This window comes from Egretta garzetta, unplaced genomic scaffold, assembly GCF_000687185.1.
Source record: "Egretta garzetta isolate BGI_Z169 unplaced genomic scaffold, ASM68718v1 scaffold130, whole genome shotgun sequence".
Taxonomy (NCBI): Eukaryota; Metazoa; Chordata; class Aves; order Pelecaniformes; family Ardeidae; genus Egretta; species Egretta garzetta.
In genome coordinates this window covers 1,097,693-1,113,402 of record NW_009258284.1, presented here as the reverse complement: position 1 = coordinate 1,113,402, position 15,710 = coordinate 1,097,693, and the positions used below count along the sequence as shown (strand labels likewise).

Sequence of the window (15,710 nt, the reverse complement as noted above, 5' to 3'; positions counted from 1 at the left end):
GTAGGAGAGAGACCTTTGATTTGTCTTTCCCCAAAGGACGTTAGCACATTTGTGAACAGTAAAGTCATGGCAAGCCTCAGAAAATCAACTGCTAAGACAAAAAGGGGGATTCGGTTCGGTCCCCGGTGTGGCCCAGAAGAATAAAGTATATGAGATACCTAGCACGGAACGTTAAACAATCTCTTTGGCTCTGGAAGTCCAACCTTAAAAATCGGGATAGCTTGCAAGGTCAATGAATTGAACAGTTTTAGCGTTAATAGAGATTTACAGCAGGTCTTAACACTCACACACTGATAGTTCACCCTTCAGTAGAGTTCCTTGTTTATAAAGAGAAAGCAAGTTCACACCAGAAGCGGCACTCGCTCCAAACACCCTGCCTTGCTTTGCCAGTCGGGTCTCAGGGACCCACTCACACAACCCAGGGCTTGAGGGCAATGCTCTCGGGAAACAAGCACTTAGAGGCTACCCCGTGCTCCCGAAGGGGAGAAAGGGAAAATAAGTGATGGGGTAATCAATTTTCCAGGACTGTACCTATTTTAGCATACCTCGCAGACATGCACGCGATGCTGACACTGAGTGGGGAAAAGCAGGTCCTGTCCTTGCTGACACCCACCTGCACGCCAAAGGCAACTGAATTATTTTTCCCAATTTGTGGGGTTTTTTTAAACTCTGCTCCATCTCAGAGAGGCTGGGAGCGTGCTGCAGCCAGTGGTAAGAGCAGGGGAGCGGTGATCAAGTCTCAATTCTGACCTTACAGTCAGAAATAACCTTTCTGGATGTTTCTGTGGCAAAGCAACACTGATGTCTGCTTAAACTCCAACACCACTGTGACCCCCACCCCTTCAGCCTTGCTTTCTCCTAGAAATAATGGCAAACCTGCATTTTTTTCCCCCCCTGCCTAGGAGTGTGTGATGCTCAGACAGGGGCTTTCTACTGATACGCAGGCAGATGTTAGCAGTGCATTGTATTAGTACCAGAACAGGAGTCACCTCCAACACGCGTGCAGGGCTCCCAGGTGGTCTAACACTCATACAAACCCTAACTCAATTTCTCTCGCCCTCAGGCATAAAGAAGTCAAGCAATCATTCACTAACTTCAATAAATTCTCTCTGAAAAAAAAAAATCAGCATTTCTCCCCAGCCTGTCCCCCAGTGAAGCATTTCCCAGGCTGCTGTTTCCCAGCATTGCTTTCAGTGGGACAAAACCCTCCTGAGCTCCTCTCCTCCAGAACTGCTCCAGCCCCTCCAAGGGAACGGGTCCACACAAAGGAGGGGTTTGATCCAGGCTGCCTCTGCCACAGCAAACTCCTCTCGCTCACAACCTCCCATTACCCTGCCCCATCATTTCCAAGTTCATCACACCAGAGACCAAAACCAGGCACTACTTCTCACCATGAGGAGCACAAAGGCTGAGGGGGTTTCTGTGGCAAGGAGCAAGCCCCCCCCCTCCAAACTCCACGTTCGTGCATGCAGCAGCGCTGCTCAGCCTTACCAAGGCAAATGCATCGGATCCTCCACTGCCAGCAACTTACTCAGGGCTGTGAGGGCTATTCTTTAGCTTAAATAAGAACCAAACGCAAGCACTTACGTGGCTGCAAACGTGATCCTGCCCCGGACCCAAGGCGGCGTGGGCCAGCCGAGGCCGAAGCAGAGAGGACACTGCGAGTCGTGTCGGCATGGCAGGCCCTTCCCCTGGCTGGAGGTGTTCGCATCAGGCCATTTAGCACAGGCACAAGCAAACAGCAGTAACGGGAAAGACCCATTTTGTATTTAGTCCTCCTTCCCCTCATGCTTAGGAGAGCTGCGTGCTGGGTAGGCAGCTCACACGCTCCCCTTGCCGAATAACCTGTGTCCCTTGCGCAGCATTGGTGCCGTTACACAGCACTTACAGCCACTAACCCGGGCTGTAAGGACCAACTTTTCAGCCAGCCCTCAGCCCTGCCACTGCTTTTGCTTCTCTGGCAAGAAACAAAGGTGTTTTCTAACCTCTTCCCTGCTACCAAATGACCTGCACCTGCAGTTCATGGAGAACAGCTGGAAGATGTTGAGTCCAAATGCAAGGAAAGGGGGGAAGCGAGGGAGACCATTGCTGCTACGGGATCTCCTTCCTCCTGGAGCACGAAGGCTCCCAACCAGCAAACAGTGGCTCCTCTGTCCAGCCGCTCGCTCCTTAGCCCCAGGAGAGGTCACAGTCCAAGAGGTTTTGCCGCTTGGGCAACCCTGGCTGCCAAGGGTGCCTCGGCAAAAGGACCAATATTGATCAGAGAAAATAAAAAAAAAATCAAGTCCAGTAGAAAAATAATTTAATAAAGGGATAAGTTTCAAGAAAATATCTGTATAGTAACAACGTTTTAAGTAAAATGTCCACAAAAAATACACATGTCTAACGTGATTATACATAAGCTTTCCAACAGGTCCTGTTTTTACCTTGGTTCAGTCCATCTAGGTTTTCATTTAGGAAAAACCTTCGCTGCTACCAGGCTTCCTGGGATATATCAGTTTGCCCAACAGAATCATACGAGAAATGTTTTCTACCTTATTTTAGGCTCATACAAATTAAACTTTATGGAGTTGGCAACAGTCCAGAAGAGTTCTGGTTATACCACATCGTTTAAAAAAAAAAAAAAAAAAAGAAAAGAAAAGGTAAATACAAACAAAGCAAGCACAAGTCAGCCACCCAAGGGACACTGTCAGGCCAGAACACCAGCCCTACAACACACACCACACTTAACACGGACACAGCTGGAAAAGGAGCGGGATGAAGGAAAGCTGGGCAAGAGAGAGGGGAAGATCCCAGGAAAAGGATTCCCAGAAATTGTGGAACTGCTTAAAGGAGTGGGCTATAGAGAAGCCAGGGAAAAGCACACAAGAGACCGACGTGTTTCTAGAAACCGGACAGTTTTATAACACTGAAGATAAGCTAATCGCAGGAAGCACTGAAAAGGAATCAGCAGAGAATGTTTATTTCTCATTTTTCCAAATGGCTACTGAGCTGTAGAAATAACAGGTCTGTCCCAAAGAGCCCTCGCCAGCAGTGCTAATTCAGCTGAACAGCTCCAAAACTGATGTACTTCCAGGAGAGAGAAAGCCGGTTACAGAAATTGAAGGATGCCAGAGTACAGTAAAAAATAAAGAAAGCGTGTTCTACCAGCAGAGGCCAGGAATGAAACGCTGAAGAGGAGATGCCAAACAAGAGATACCAGTTTTGTCAAAGGGAGATGTATACCACCACAACAACAACAACAAACCGAAACAAAAAGACCAGAACAAAAACCCATCCTGTAGAAAGAAAATGGAAAATTGCTAAAGAAATAAAAGGACACACATTTTCCAAAAGATTTTTTGTTTTATAATCAAATTTTTTTTACATAGACAACTGAAACACACCAGTATTTTGTGCGAAAAATATTTTTAAATAAACTTTGCTCGTTCTCGATTTTTGTACATTCTGATATACATATGTAACAAGGTTTATGGCACTGTAACCAGGATCAAAATCATATAAAGGAACGAAATAATTGCTCTCATTTATCCTTTCTGAACCAAGCCGGCTGCCGTTGCACTATTAGACTTTAAAAATTATCATCTTATTATTAGCAGGCAGCCAACTCTAATCGGTTTGAACACTCAAAACAAACCCCAAATTATTATTGCACAAGAAGCCAGTGAAGGCATATGGCATAGAATGATCAAAGTCCCTTACTGTTAAAACCTTACACCCCAAAATAGAAAAATAGAACTGGAACATGAAACACGCTAAATAAACTTTTTTTTTCTTCTTCTTGAGTCAGGAGTGTGAAAAGTGCCTTGCAGCCTTTTTAAGCTGCTCCGATTTCCTTTGCATCGGTGAGCATTTAGCTAGGTTATCTTTAGCAAAGCCTTTGCAGAACGAAGGCCCTTATGTTTCAGGGAGGTTTTTTTCCTGCTTTGTTTTGGTTGTTTGTGTTTCATCTTCAACTTAGGTTTCTTCAGTCTATGAACCTGCACAGACTACTTAGCCATAAACTCTACAAATAGCTGGAGAGGAGGGAAAAATAAAAAGAAAAAAAAAAAAAAAAGCCCAGTATTTCTTCTTCTTGTTTTGATTTTAAAAAGTTCTCCTTTTGTTCCAAAGCCTCCCTGCTCTGCCAGTGCCTGGGAAGGAAATCACAACAGCATCCCAAACACGGCGAAGTTCTTGATCTCTTTTAAAAACCTTTCCTTACAAAAAAAGGTTTTTATTCACAAAAGGTTTGCCACAAAACCCCCCTTGAAAACTAAAAAGAAAAACCCACAACCCACCCGTCGCTGCCCCAAATCAGGTTAACCCCTTCATCGACCACCTCCTCGCAGCTTTGCTGTCACACGACAGTCTCTACGCCGATCAGCTTTGGTGTGAGGATTCGTGGTGTAACGCCGTTGTTTAGATCTTCTTCGAACTCCAGTAACTGCCCCATAAAGTTAAGGTTAGGGGAAATGATTGGTCGCTTGCCTTTTACGAATTTATAGGCATCCGTCATGGTCATGCGTGTGTGCTTCATTAAGTACGCGATAACTATGGTGGCAGATCGGGAGACACCAGCCTGGCAGTGGATGAGGAGACCTTTTCCACACTGATGAGCTTCCTCTGGAAAGGAGAAAGACAGAATAAAGTAAGATTTTTGCCAGTTTGTATATTAGAAAACGCTTGCTGCAATTAAGAGTAACTTAACGTGAAGAATCCCTTTATTTGATTACAAGCACAGCAGCATCTCCTCCCCTCCAGTCCATCTTCCTTCAGGGTTTCCAAGTTACTGAATGGGAAACACACAGGCCAATCTCACACTGAAAACCCTCACGCTCACTTTTATCTCTTTATTAGACAAACTGCACACTGAGACGCTTCCGTGCTGCTCACATGCACTGCCAGGGAGCGTTTGTTTAGGAGGTCAAGACCCATGACGAGGCAACTCAGGCTCCATCTCCACCTCCGTCACAACGCCACCGTGTTACGTCGGCATCTCAACCTCCCTGTCTTTCAAAGCAGGACACCACCTTTTCAAAAAAACAGGTATTTTCAGATTCAATTTGTAGCAGTACATCTGTTTCAAAGCCCTACGAGGGGAAATGGTCTGAAGTTGCACCAGGGCAGGTTTAGGTTGGACATTAGGAAAAATTTCTTCACAGAAAGGATTGTCAGGCCCTGGAATGGGCTGCCCAGGGAAGTGGTTGAGTCCCCATTCTTGGAGGTATTTAAAAGCCGGGCAGACAAGGTGCTTAGGGTCATGGTTTAGTGGTGGGATGGCAGGGTTAGGTTAACTGTTGGACTTGGTGACCTTAAAGGTCTTTTTCAACCTAAACAATTTTATGATTCTATTCTTTGAGGCTTTTACAAAGCTACTCTTGAAATGAGCTTAAATGTGGCACTCCGCTGCGGTGTCCCTGCAAGAGCTGGATCCAGTTGATACCCCAGCAAGACTCCAGTGGTAAGAGACCTCAAATTGTGCCTCCTCACTTCCTGCATGCCAAGCTCTCCCTGCTTCAACTTGGTCACCTTCAGCAGTGAGAAAAAGGGATTTGTCATCCCCATCTCTGCACGATTTGAGCACAACATCACATTCAGCTGAATGCTACCCCCCCGTCCTGCCTCAAGCTTCTCACCAGGAGTGGTGGGGAGGGAGGGGAACGACAGTCAATCACACACACACAGTCTCCACCAAGATACATCACTTAGAGGGATGCAACCTGGGCAGGATTTAGGGAGGGCACAGCCCCTGGAACCACATGCTAATAGGACACCAGAGGGGAGTCACTACCATACCATCCTCATCTCCCACAGCTTGCTTTTAGAACAGGAGGTAAAACTTTCAAGATGTGATACTTCAACCTATTTCTTCTGTTTTAACCCGCAGGAGGAGCATGAATTTAGTTTCCGAGTTTTGGCATGAGTCTAACCCCACTAAGAGTGCTGTTCATCCTACCCCACATGTTCAACCTGTATTGTGAAAGCATAGATGAAGCCAGCTTCCCTCCGGACATTTTTGCCAGTTAGTGTTTCAGAAAGCTGAAACTCTAACACATTTTGACACGCTTTCCCAGAGAGTTTTTGATGATTTCACTTCCTATGGCTTTAGTCTTAGCTAAACCTGGGTTTGGTTGTGTTTTTTTCAAGACATATTTAAAGAAACAGAGGCCAGTAAGCTTCTGTTTAAACATTTCCAAATCTTCTCAAATGCAATTTAAAGTTTACCCTGAGGAAGGGAAAGCTTTGAGTAGTTACTTCCCCAGCTGGCTAAGTTTGCTATGGAAAAAAACTCCCAATGGAGAAATATTTGTTTATTAAAAGCAAAGACAGACCCTCAAGCTGTATTTATTAAAAAAGAAAGTAAAATGGGGTCTGAAACACTTTCCAAACCTTTTCAGAGCAAGGCTGCTTTCTCTGCACTACCTTTTAGTGGTTCAGAGAGCTCTAATCCTGCAGCTCATAGGGATGCTGGGTGCAGAGATCTCCCTCCGAACCTCAGGGGACCTCAACAGAGCTTTGCAGTTAGTTCATGTAAGCTTAGACCATTGCATCTCTCCATCTTGTTGAATTCAAAGTGTAAGGTTTTACTGGATTTCTTGACCCAACTTTTCTTCCCAAAGGATCAAAGCAAGGTTCCTTCTCCCCTGCCTTCAGAAAGGGCTTCCCTTCACCCAAAAATGGGTGTTCACCTTCCCATGCACATAGTAATCAGTCTGGGGAGCTGACAGCACTAGTGGTAGAGCCAGGGTTGGGTTAGGAACACTAGGGAAAATTTGGGTTTAAGCAGAGATCCTTTGCTCCTCTACGCTGTGGAAGCCAAGCCCAAGGGCTCCTGGTGGAAGCTCTAAGGGGTAAGACTCGAACTCTAATGCAGCACACCATCTGAACAGCAGCGGCAGCAGCAATTTGCCCATTCACCTTCACCAATGTAGCACGGCTACAAGCTGCACGCACCAGCACACAACGACCCCCTGTAACCAAAACACAGCCAGAGCAGGCTGACACACTGTCGGCTTCAGAGCAGCGAGCCTCTGCCCAGGCGTACGGCAGGGGGAGGTGGGCTCAGAAAAATATGCTGAGCTTGGACCTCCTGCCCCAGGACCCAGTCCCACAACTGTGGCCCAATCCTTGCCAAGCCCCAGAGCACCTCCACAGAGCCAGCACAAGCAGGCTTGAGTTTCAGGAGCCATGTAACCACACCCTGACTACAGGGCCATAAACACTGATGGTTTGAGGGCAGGGAGGAAGATGGCTCTGCACCCACTTCAGCATGGGGACAGCTAAGGGCCTAAACCGTGACACAGCACAGAAGCACACTTCCTTCATCAAGTCCTCCAGCATGGAGCCTGAAGCACTGGTAAAGAGATTAGCCCAGCCTCAGCACAAGAAAATAAAATTATGTGTGTCAGTGGTCCCCCCAGCATAGCCAAGAAAACCTCTCAGGACACGTACTTGTGCTGAGGAAGCACAAGTGGACATTCACTATGCTGTAAAAGCTGTGCCCACAGAGACATTTAGAGGGGCAAGGGAAGGTCCTCAAAAGCTTTCAGGATCAGGTGCTAATGTCCTCACTGGCCCATCTTGCTTGACGATGCTTTAGCCTAGATGACCAACCAGAGCTGAATGTACCCCTGAACTTGGCTGAGGGTTATTGTGTGTGGATGGTACAGAGGTTCAGAGCAACATGGGTAACATTGCTGGGTCACTTCTTCAGCAACCTCCCCAACAAGCTGGATGTCGGTGGTTAATGCTCTCACACAGCCTACAAGGTTTAGAGGCTTATTAATACAAGCTTTCATCCCAATCCACTCATCTGCACATATACTCTGTATAAACCTCATCTTAGAACAAGGGAAGTGTGAAAGTTTGTCAGTCTTCTCACAAAGTTAAGTTAGGAAAGACTCAGCCATCATTAAGAATAGTTACTATGAAAAATTGGCTGGAAGCCACTGTGGAAACTTGGAACGCAAAGGTATCAAGAAGAGTGGATGACAGAAGTCTCAGTTTTCTGGGGATTCCTGAATTTGGAAGCCTGGAGGTAGACATCACTATCAATGGGTAGAAATTGTACCCCTGGGCTACTGAACTGGATATGCCAGAGATGAGAATGAGTAGAAGCATGAGGTGCTCAGCATTTCTGACAACCTAAACAAGAGTAAATATGGCCTTACACAGCCTTCAGGGTAGCTAGCCAAGCATAAAACTCAGTCTAGATTCTTACAACAGGTAAAAAAAAAACCAAAACAGGAGTATTTCTAGTCAAGGGTAATTACCAATGAACTCAAAAGCCTCTTCAAAATACTGCCTGAGATTCTGCTTGTTGCTGTCAGTGGCCGGGAGCCGCTTGTAGTTGAACATGCCTTTCTCGTAATGGTACAGGGGCAGGTGGGTGGTCACATTGATTACATAGCCTATGTTCATCCTCTGCATTTTCTCCAAGTCCTGAGCATCGTGCTCGTTTCCGAGGAAGAGGAAGGGCAGGATGGGGGTGAGCTCAGCATTCTCGATGTCCGGCGTGGTGGGGATGGACTGAGGTAGCGTGGGGGGCACAGCGGATGCGCCGCCCCCTCCTCCCCCCTCCGGGCACTCTTGCAGCTGGAGGGAGTTATCGCAGAGGTTTTCGTGGTTCTGCTTGAAACCGCTGAGTCCTCCTGGGAAGAGAGACCAAGCAGATATTTTGGTTAGACACCCTGAGGTTGGCAATGCTTTGAACCCACCTTTCTTTGGAGTGCACACTGGGGCCACCAGGACTGGAGCTGGCTCTACTGTCTCCACCACCACTGTCATGGTGACCAATGCTGGGCATGGCCACCAACGGCAAGGGTGGCATGAATCAGCAGCACGCATTGTCCTCCCCTCCATGAGGCTGACTGTGCCAAGGAACAGGCTCACAAGCACCGCTGCAACATCAGTGCTCCGGGGGCTGCCTCACCTGCGAGCCCATAGGAGGAAGCAAAAGCAGGGGGTGGAGGCCCCATCCCTGGAAACATTCAAGACCAGGTTGGACGGGGCTCTGAGCAGCCTGACCTAGTTAGCGGTGTCCCTGCTCCTGCAGGGGGGTTGGACTGGATGACCTCTAGGGGTCCCTTCCAACCCAAACATTCTATGATTCTATTATTAAGACAAAAGGCATTTTTCCTCAAGAAGGAAAACATCACCAAAACTATGAGCAAACGGGCTAGGAGCACACCAAAGGACAGCAGTGAGCTAGCCGGGACAGTCTTTTAGAATCATAGAATGTTTTGGGTTGGAAGGGACCCCTAGAGGTCATCCAGTCCAACCCCCCTGCAGGGAGCAGGGACACCGCTAACTAGATCAGGTTGCTCACAGCCCCGTCCAACCTGGCCTTGAATGCTTCCAGGGATGGGGCCTCCACTACCTCTCTGGGCAACCCCTGCCAGTGTTTCACCACCCTCATTGTAAAGAATTTCTTCCTTTTAGCCAGTCTGAACCTACCCTGGTTTAGTTTAAAACCATTACCCCTTGTCCTGTCACAGCTGGCCCTACTGAAAAGATCTTCCCCATCTTTCCTACAGGCCCCCTTTAAGTACTGAAAGGCCACAATCAGGTCTCCTGGCAGGCAAATCTGCTGTGGACAGGTAAAGCTTGTTCAGCCTGGAGAAGAGAAGGCTGCGGGGAGGGGTGGGTGCAGCTCACACCAACATCGCTCTGGGGAGCAGTACATATGCATTTGTGTGGCCAAACGAAAGAAAACACCACTCCTCGTAACCTAACTGCAGCCGAGGTGCCCACTTAACATGTGGTGAACAGTTCTCCTTTTTCTGCCCCAATTGCCTGAAAATATCTAGCAAGAGTTATTTTTAGGACATTAATATGGATTGGGAAATGGATCCGAGGGGGGGAGGGAGGAGTAATTTCTTTTGGCTTGCGCCTCTACTGGCTCTACTGCACATTTTGCTGGCTTATTCAAGCAGCATTCCCCCCCCCCTTTTTTTTTTCCTCTCCCCTCAGGAAGGCAGCTCCGCAGAACTGGAGCGAGAAAAGCAGACCTTCTTTCTGCACCTCATTCGGCAATTACATCAGCCCCAGGCTCCCCACCTGCCCGGTTTCCATAGCGATTACACAAAGCACACAATGACATCAGCTGGCATGACATCAGCTCTTTGAGCGCAAACAATACAAGAAGAACTACTTTGTGTAAGGCCTTTGGTAGGAGGCAGCGTTCCTGGGAGCCGCTGATGTAATGCTAACAGGTGGCTCCTCCGAAAGAAAAAGGCGGAAAGAGGAGAAATGCAATGATATATCCCTCCCCCTCAACCTTGCCTGCAAAAGCACACGTTTACGTTGTACCAGGATACTTGGAGTCATGCACCGCACTGAGACGGGCCAAGTGTTCCGATTCAATTGCACTTTGTTAAATGCAAGCCAAAAAAAAAAAAACCAAACCACCACCCACACACACCCAGGAGGGGGGAAAGCTACACTGAAGTTACTCGAAAGAACTACACTAGCCAAAATAAATGCTGAATGTCACCATCCTACTAATCTTTTTTTGTTTGGGTTTGTTTGTTGTTTTTTTTTTTTTTTAAAAAAAAAAAAGACATTATTTGTCTATTTGTCTTTTCCATGCTCTTTGACAGTGATCTGGCAAAGGACATTTTTAAACCAGAGCAAAACACGCTGCCACACCAGCTCTGGATTAGATACAGCAAAGGGCTTCCACGCCTGCATCTCAAGTGCTGCAACTCCAAATGCCCACACGCCTCTACCCGCACGGCGGGACCCCTCCAGGGCCCATCTTGGTGCCCTGTGCAGTATGTGATGGGCCGAAGGTACACAGACCAGGTCACAACAATCCGAGCTCCTCTAATACAAGTGCCCTTTTTAACATCCAGATTTCTGTTCTTCACATGCTGCTAGTAACTCACTTTCCCAGAGCATGCTTGTCTTCAGTGTTTCTGCTGTTTACAGGACACAGAGCAAACAGATCTGCCTTAAAGATCTCTACTCACAGCAAGTTGTGATAAGAGGGGAGAGCAAGGACAAAAATCTGAGCTTGACTGCCAACTGCAACACCTGGCCTTGACAGGGTCTGAAAAGTCTTCTTAGTTGGCTCAGGAAAACAAACAAGGTCCCCAAGCTGAAGATGTTTGAAGTCTCATCCAAACCAACAGCCCCAGCGTAGAGTCTGGTCCAAATAAGCCCTAAACCCCCATTCCCATCCTTCTGCATAGGCAAGCAATCCATTCAGCTTAAATAATGCTGTTTGAACAATAACCTGAGCATGCTGGGATTCCCAAGAAAATCCCTGAAGAATAAGCTGCATTAGCGACTCCATGAGTCAATGCTCATTTTCCACCTCTCCTGCAGCCTCCTGGGAGTTAAGAGGCCATAGGCAGAGGTAGGATCCCATTGCATCATCACTCAGGTGCGAACACGGCTGGTGTGGCAGACACCATCCTGCTTCAACAGCCGTCCTGTAAAATACAGGAAGATTTGGAGAGGCTCGAGCAAGCTCTTTCCTCACTATCTATGCCCTCCTTTTGGGGCCTCCACTTGCCCTGTTGGCCAGAAGACACTATTACTCCTGTTACCAACTCATCCTCACTGCGAGCTTCAGTCCAGCAGATGAGAATGGGGAGAAGACTACAAGAGACCATTATGTTATGCAGAGCCCCTCTGTTATCACTGTACCCAGAAGAGAGCAAGAGGTGCAGGGCAATCCCCACCACCCCAGCAGGAGCATCAGGCCAGAGGATGGGAAGGTGATCCCAGATATACCATGTGGAAGATGCCCAAACAAGTGGAGCAGCCAAACATACAATAGCTTCACCCACAATTTCTTTTTTGACATGTTCCAGTGAAGAGGTCACCTTTCCCAATGTCAGTCCACATCCCCCCCTTCTCCTTGTTCTCTTCCCTCATGTGGGTACAGAGTTAAAAAAAGTCAGTTCAAGCAATATTTAAAGTACCATACCCGAGCAACTCTCAAAGCAAATGTCCCTGAAACAACGCATTACTGGGGAGAGGATTGCTAACCTGAGCTGGCTCAGACACACGAGCAAGGGAGGGCTGGACAAGAACACTGGTACCCAGAAAGGATGCAGCAAGATAGAGTCATGGAGGGAAGCTGAACTCTAAAGCCAAGAGGAAGAGCTTAGCTTGGACCTGCACTGCCATACGAGTCATGCAGGTCCCAAAACAGGATCCAGAGACCTCACGAGTGCTGTTCCCTTAATCCACTCCCCCCACGCTCACCACACACAATCCTTGCTCACAGCTGATTTATGAAGCACTAGTGTAATTTAAGTGGAGCTCATGCATGCGTGATGCCCATTTTTTTTTCTAAAATTTGAGACTACTTCCCCAAAAAAGTCCATGCAAAGTTCATTACGACCAGTCAGAAAGAGCTGAAGTGGGATGGACTTTCTACATGAAGGTAAATACAATGTACAGGGTATACAGGCGCATCTGCATTCCTTTGTCAAACAGCTGCTATTTCAGCATTTTAAATCTTTGTGTGGTGGGGGAGAGGAAGCAGGAGAGAAGAGGCTGTACCCGGAGAGGAGGCCAACACATAGTTACTGCAAGCCTGGTCTAAGAGTTAATTTCGTTAAACTCAACAAGGACCAAAACATATGACTGCTACTGACAGCAACTCCAGATCATGAGCAAGCTCAAGGCATGGATGCAGAGACTCCACTTGTGGTTGTAACAGAAGCTGTTTTGTGGTTGAAGCTGCTGAAGCCTTCCCAAAGATAGGGCACGAAGGAAGCATTACAGAGGGCACTAACAGGGATGTGGAGGAGAAGCACAACCTGGCAGAAACCCCTCACTAGCACAAAAGTAAAGTGCCTTTTAAAGGCAGCTTTTCAGCTGCTGTTTGCAACCTGCAAAAAGCCTTCATCATATGCAGGCAGCCTAAGCAGAGAGGCAATGCAATATATCCACCACCAGGACAGACCATTAGCATGCACAGCAGTGCAGATTGAACACCACCCACGAAGCCTGGACTCAGCTGTGGAGCCACCTTCAGTGACAAACCAAAACGCCAGCAGCTAGATAAGCCACCGATGTTCACTTCTACAGAACATCATGCTTGTAACCTCGTCTCTTTTGAGCTTTAAACATACCACATAGCTTTAATAACCAAAGGAAGGCAAAAAGCCTGAACCACCCAGCCAGTTTGATGCAGCCCATGCCATGGATGCTGACAACAGCCCAAATCCTTTTGTGCACACTCTGCTCCAGAAGAGCTGCCGGGCAGACTTTCAGAGGGGACTGAACCGACCCAAATCCAAATGAAGATGAACACACAAGGATGCCCAGCACATTGAGGAACCCAAGGTATTTCTTCTATAAGGAAATGAATCAGTGAAGCAGGACCCTTCATGGCAGACGGCCTTGCCTGCAATCCCATGAAACACAGCAGCAGTCAGAGGCCTCTTGCTCGCCACTGATGGAAGAGCCAGATATTTTTGCAGTTATCACTGCATGACATCTTCCTGCCCTGCCAGAACAGTTAGTGAGCGACAACAGACTTTGGATTGTCCAAGACCTCAAAACTTTTAGGAAGTCTCAAGTCAGCACCATACATGCTCCAGCTATTCATACTTGTTTGTTCAAGTTTTTTGCAGCCATCTGCCCATAAACATCTCACTTAATGCTCCTCAAAATCCCCCGCCAAGCAGCGCCTGGGCAGCAGCTGCACACAGATTTCCCAGCTCTGAAGCCACCCAGAAGCCCGGGGCTTGCACCAGTGCTATGATGCCAGGTGAGCAGCTGCACAGGAGCCAGAGCAGATCTGAACAAATACAAAAAGACAAGCAGCATGGTGTTCGCATAAAAAAAAAAAAACCATACCAAACATGGTGTCTGTCATTTGCCATCAGAAGAGGGCAAATACGATGCAAAACAGGCACAAAAGGTGTGGCAGGAACTAGGCAACCAGCTTTTACAAGGGACCATGACATTGCAATAGAAAAAAAAAAAATCATCTTCAAGGAAAGCAAGAGGAAACAAACCTTACCTGCACACATTTTATACAAGTGATTTTTTTTTTTTTTTTAAGAGAAGACTGAGCATTAAAGTACAAGTAGCACAGGAACACCTGCCCTGCTTCTCTGTGACTTTGGCCCCATCACTGCTGCTCTATGGCTGTGTGACTATACAAACTAGGATGTGGGTTTACAGTATTTTTTGGTAGGTTTGCAATACGTTTCCTATCTGGAAACAGGCTCTTACCCCACAGTAAAGGGAGGAAGTGACCTTGTTCCCCCTTTAGTGAGAGAGCTTATAGAGCAGTGGTTACCATGAAATACACTCACCATAAAGCAATACCTTTGCATTACCTCATCGGCATGGCCATACTTTGTTCTGAGCGTGGCAGGTACTGGGTGTTCCCACTACGATTACAAACAGGAACATATTTTTATACATGACAGACTGCAGATGCGGGATCCACATTTAGACAGAACACGTGGTCCCGGGGAGACAAACAGACCTTTTATACAGCTTTCAAAGCTGTCCAGGCGGATTTCTGGATCCGCTCATCCTCGATTACAATACCACAAAGCCATCTCAAAAATAAAGCCAACACACACATGCACATGCGCAGCAAGAGCAGAAATCCCAGGTCGCTGTGAAGTATCAGCAGAAGAGATGTTCAGCCTGTAACTTCCCCTCTTCTTCAGTCGCTGGGCTCTCGGGCAGGAGGAGCAGCAGAAGATTCAGCAATACCAGGGCTCCAGCCACCAAAAGCTTCACTCGCTCGGGAACGAAGCCAAGTTTTAAAACACCCACTCAGCATGTGCCCCGTCAGTACAGACACAGCAAACCAAGCCCCTGCGGCTGCGTTTGAGTGTTTAAGGTCAAAATGTTACAGCTATCATTTGGGGCACAGGACAGAGATATTCAGACAATTGGTGCATATCTGTTTAAGATGACGCTTTGAATTTGTGCAAGTACAGCCTGTTCCTTTAAACCTGTGACCTCATTTATTTACATTACTGCAGAAAAGCACTGCCAGAAGCAACAGCTGATGACAGTCTCATGTATTTTTCCACTAAGACAACAATTAAACTGCTCCTGTGTTATTAATGGACAGATGACTTTGTGTCAAGTTGATTCAAAGTGCAGGATGCCTCAAGGTTAAGCAAACTTGACTCTGGCATGTAAAAATAGAGGCCAGGTACTGCCAGCTGCTTCACCCACCTGGTGCTGCACCCCTTCCCCACCCAGGCGGGGGGGTCAGGGCGCCAGGGCCATCCCTGTGCCATGCCACCAGCAGTGCCCGGAGGTGCTGCTGCAGGGCGGCACGCGGGTGCTGAGCCACCCCCACTTTACTGCCGGTGTTCGGGCTGCTCCTGTACCACAGCAGGGCACGCTGTGGAGTGTAGCACCATGCTCGAGGGGGATGATGCAATTTTCTTTGAGCACTATGCTTGTTTATTTTTTTTTCCCCCCCTCATGGTCACATATTCCTACCCTTTGGCTCACGCTGCAGTCCCACTAGCTTCAGCAGGTAGGTAGCATCACTTCCCTTGTGCTGACCTTCCCAGGACAGGTTTACAGAGGGCTGAAGCTGTCTGGGCTTATTTGGAGGCGGTGGCTTGTCCCACAGTCACAGGCCTACGGTAGGAGTCCTTTCCCATGCAAGGGGAACCTAAGAACTCCAACACAGAGGCACTCCAAGGGACACCACCCCCCGGCCCACAGAGGTTGGCTTTTAGCAGCAAATCCAATCAGCCTGCTTGCTTCCATACAGG

The 15,710-nt window shown here is 47.6% G+C and overlaps 1 protein-coding gene across 1 annotated transcript in view; it reads right to left on the bottom strand.

Moving 5' to 3' along the window:
* Positions 1-3,311: 3,311 nt before the first annotated feature.
* DUSP10 (dual specificity phosphatase 10) overlaps positions 3,312-15,710 on the bottom strand; it is a 25,262-nt gene continuing 12,863 nt past the window's right edge. Inside the window, exons 2-3 of the mRNA XM_009637156.2 lie at positions 8,256-8,633; positions 3,312-4,605 (exon numbers count right to left, since the gene is read on the bottom strand). Of these exons, the coding sequence (XP_009635451.1) occupies positions 4,340-4,605; positions 8,256-8,633 (644 nt within the window). The 3' untranslated portion in view covers positions 3,312-4,339. The remainder of the gene's footprint in view (positions 4,606-8,255; positions 8,634-15,710) is intronic.